Raw genomic sequence first — 3,615 nt, 5'->3', positions numbered from 1 at the left:
AGCTCCCCACAGTACATTAAGATACTTCCCGAAAAAAGCAAGAGTCATTCCTAGGCTTTGCTCCAACCTCCATGAATCGCTGCCTGCAGAGTAACCATGACTCGATCTTCTCAGATTTTGTTAAAGAGACACTGACCTTCAAGCCAACACTCACACAGAGGGACTGCACTGTGCAGCAGGGAACAGCTTACCAAAACTCAAGCCATGTATGGTTAAGTTTAATATGGTCATTCAAACATTTTAGATATGCCAAGTTATCATCACTGCCTAATTGATTTGATGGGGAAAAAAAACAAAGCCACAAAACCCCCTCTCTTGCACATACAAATTTCTGTACCTACTAAGGCAACTCTGAATGTAACATAGAAGAAAAACAGAAGAATTCCAGATGTTAAAAATATCATTTAATTAGAGAAAGATAAATCATACCAAAAGTTTAGGTCACTCTTAGTTAATACATTTGCATTTATTTTAGAATATACTCTACATCTGAGTAAAAAAGTTTTAAATAAGCTCCAGTACATGTACAACCATGGGACCCTGCCATCTCTCCCTCAACAGAGGGATGCTCCTTAGCTCACTGGGTTCCCTCCGGGGTAACAGAAGCAATTTTGTGCCAGTTTCGTTATGTTCATCGGCTTGAGTAGAGCCTCCTTATCAGCCAGCAATGCCACCACCTCGTACACGTACGGGTTCAGCCTCCCCGCTGGGTCGGGCACAGCGACTGCTCGCCCCGGACCGTACAACGAAAAAAAAACACGGAGGGGGGGTGTCAAAATAATTAATAAACTAGTATTGATTAATTTACATCTCTTTCTCTCGCTTGTGCGTTGGTAGAAAACCTGCTGCAGTCCTGGGAGCGCGCAGGGGAGCCCCGGCCCGGGGCGCTGCCCTCGGCCGCCGCAGCAGCGGCAGCGCCGGGCGGGGACGCGCCGCTCCCGCCGGGTCGGAGCCCCTTCCCCCGCTCCCCCCGGCGCTCACTGCCCCCAGCTGCTAACGCCGATCTCCTGCTTGTATCTGTTGGTGAGCACGTTCGCCTTGCGGGTGAGCTTGGAGAGGACCGAGTGGAGTCCGCTGAGGTGGTAGTGGAACTGCTGCTCCAGGTCCTCCTCCCCCTCGCCCTCCTCGGCGGGCCCGCCGCCCAGCTTGTCCTTCTTGCGGGCGGCCTCCTCGCCCGCCGGCGGCTGCACCACGCCCCACTCGATGTCGTTGCGGATGGACTTGAGCAGCATGTAGTGGCTGTACATGTCCCTGCGGGAGAAGTAGGCGCCGGGGTCGCCGGGCGGCAGGGCAGCATCCCGGGGCGGGCACACGGCGCCCGCCGCGTCCAGCTCCTCCAGCAGCAGCGGCACGTCGCGCAGCAGGCTCGGCACCATCACCGTCTGGTCCATGTTGTTGACGGCGCCGATGAAGCGGTTCATGGCGTTGAAGAGGGAGTACTTCTGGCTGTACGAGTCGCAGATCTGCATCATGCTGGCGGCCGGGCAGGCGTGTTCGGCGACGCGGCTCGGACCGGACCGCGGGGCTCCTCCGGCGGCGACCTCCTCCTCCTCCTCCGCGCTAGCGGCACCGGCCGCCCTGCGTCGCCGGCTGGGCTCGGCGGCTGCTCGCGATCAGAGAGTCCTGCTGGGAGGCGGTGGCGGAGGCACCGGGGTTAGAGGCTGCTCTCCCTCCCTCTTTCCCTCCTCCCTCCCCCAACCCGCCTTCCCGTCCCCTCCCGCCAGCGCCTTCTCCTCCCCCGCCGCCTTTATCCCCAGCCCCGTGTCCTTCCTTCATCCCGCCCCGTCCCTTCTCTCACCCTGCACTCCTGCGCCTGCCCTGCTGCAGCCGCCGGGGCTCGCTGCCGCCGCTCCCCTCCGTACAGAAAGAGGCAAAACGCAGAAATCCCCCCCAAGTCCTCCCGGGAACCGGGTGTGAAGGGCGGCCGACGGGATGGCAGCCCCGCACCGCGCCGGTGAATTAAAATTCAAGCAGTCCCCAGCCGCCGTGCCGCGGGGAAGGCACCCACCGTGATCCGGAGCTGTTCCCCGCCGCCCGTGGCCGCGCTCCCATCCCCGGCGCCGTATTTATAGCGCGTATCTTACACCAAGGTGTTCCCCAGTGCCATCCCCCGCGCCCCCGCGCCAGATAAAGGCGGCGGGCGGCGGCCACGCCAGCTCCGCCTCTCGCCCCCCACCGGGGGAGGGCGCCGGGAGCGGAGCCTGCACCGCGGGCATCCCGAGGGGCCGGGCGGCGCGGGCTTGGCGCTGGTGGGACGAACCGCGGGGCTGAGGCCCCAGGGGAGCCGTTCCGGTGCGGCGAGTCCCTCGCACCCCAGGCCTGGGACAAGGCGGCGGTGGCGGCAGAACGCTGCCCAGCGCCGGAGCCGCCCGGGCACGGCCGCAGCGAGGGGCAGGGTGACACACCAGCGCTGCGGGCGCGCCCGCCCTCACGGCGGCGGGGGAGCGGCGGGCGGGGCGGGGCCGGGCGGTGACTGACGGGTGATTGACAGCCCGTGCCGCGGGGACACGCGGGCCCCGCGTGCTGCCCGCGTTCTCCCGGCCCGCCCATTGGCTGCCGGCCGCGCGGCGAGCGTGACACGGGCTCCGCCCCCCCGCGCGCCGCGTGCCCCAGCGCCAGTTGGAGCGGGCGGCCGGGCGGGGAGGGCGCGGGCTTCGTGGGCGCCCGGCCAGGCTGGCTTTGACACCTCCCAGCAGCGCGCCAAGAGCCGCGGCTCCCCCGCCGCCATCCCGCCCCGCGCCAGCCCGGGGGGCGCGGGGGGAGCTCGGGTAGCCTCTGGGCAGCCCTTGGGCAGCCTTTGTCTGTGTCCCGGCGCTGCGCGGGGCGGCGGGCATCACCCCACAGCCTCACCTCCGGGCCCAGCCAATCGGCGCGTCGCCCGTCCGCCTCCCGCCAATCAGCGAGCCGCGGCAGCAGCCAATCGGAAACAAGAGCGTCCCCCCCTCACACGCCCCCGCCCTGGTAACAGGCGGGTTGGCCGCGAGCGCCGCCGCGGGTCACGTGGGGCCGAGCGGCGCGGGATGGGGGGGTGGGTTGCCGTGGCAACGGCTCGAGCATCACCCGCCGCTCCTCCCGCCGCCCCCGCCGCCCCCGCGCCGCCGGGGATGCCGCGTACGAGCAGCCCGGCCTGAGACGGGCCTCGCACCCTGCCCCACTGCCTGCCCGCCCTGCTCCCCACTGCAAACCCCCTCCGAGTTGCCTGGCTGCACTTTGCAGCCGGGTCTCTCCAGGTCTGTCAAGTCCTTGCTTCCTCACTTTTCCTGAAAATCATTCCACGCACGGCTTCAATCCGTTTGCAGCCTCTGCGGATCCCGGGTGCCGCCGGGCCCCGGCCCCAAGGCAGGAGGGCGCGTCCCCGGGTGACAAACCGTGTGTGAGGGGTGGACCGCGGGCAGCTCGTACGCTGCAGATACTTGCAGTTAAGCAGTAGCCAGAGATACGGGCTGGTATAAAATTATGAGTTGTTTGCAGATAATTCACTGCGGGGAAAATAAGTTTTATCTCACTGGGCCAGAAAATTGGCCGCGACTTATATTTGCGTCTTTATATAGATGCAGCGTGTCATTAATAGACCATTAACACTTTTGCTGCCTTTAATTGAAATACAGCCTGCAC

General features: G+C 64.6%; 1 protein-coding gene across 5 annotated transcripts; it reads right to left on the bottom strand.

The window, feature by feature from the left end:
* Positions 1-382: 382 nt before the first annotated feature.
* MID1IP1 (MID1 interacting protein 1) lies at positions 383-3,074 on the bottom strand. 5 transcript variants are annotated; one of them, XM_063393016.1, is made up of 2 exons: positions 2,009-2,430; positions 383-1,626 (listed from the first exon to the last, which is right to left on the bottom strand). In XM_063393016.1, exon 2 carries the CDS (start codon positions 1,470-1,472, stop codon positions 978-980), a length of 495 nt encoding a protein of 164 aa, XP_063249086.1. In that variant the 5' UTR covers positions 1,473-1,626; positions 2,009-2,430; the 3' UTR covers positions 383-977. The 5 variants fall into 5 exon arrangements, 3 of the variants coding, with proteins under 3 accessions (XP_063249086.1, XP_063249088.1, XP_063249087.1); XM_063393018.1 differs by lacking the exon at positions 2,009-2,430 and adding an exon at positions 1,799-1,988; XM_063393017.1 differs by lacking the exon at positions 2,009-2,430 and adding an exon at positions 1,799-1,988 and having other exon boundaries at positions 383-1,623.
* Between the last annotated feature and the right edge of the window lie 541 nt (positions 3,075-3,615).

The sequence above is a fragment of the Prinia subflava genome, chromosome 3 (genome assembly GCF_021018805.1).
Source record: "Prinia subflava isolate CZ2003 ecotype Zambia chromosome 3, Cam_Psub_1.2, whole genome shotgun sequence".
Classification (NCBI taxonomy): domain Eukaryota; kingdom Metazoa; phylum Chordata; class Aves; order Passeriformes; family Cisticolidae; genus Prinia; species Prinia subflava.
The sequence above is the reverse complement of the archived record's forward strand: the minus strand, read 5'-3'. Positions and strand labels throughout refer to the sequence as shown.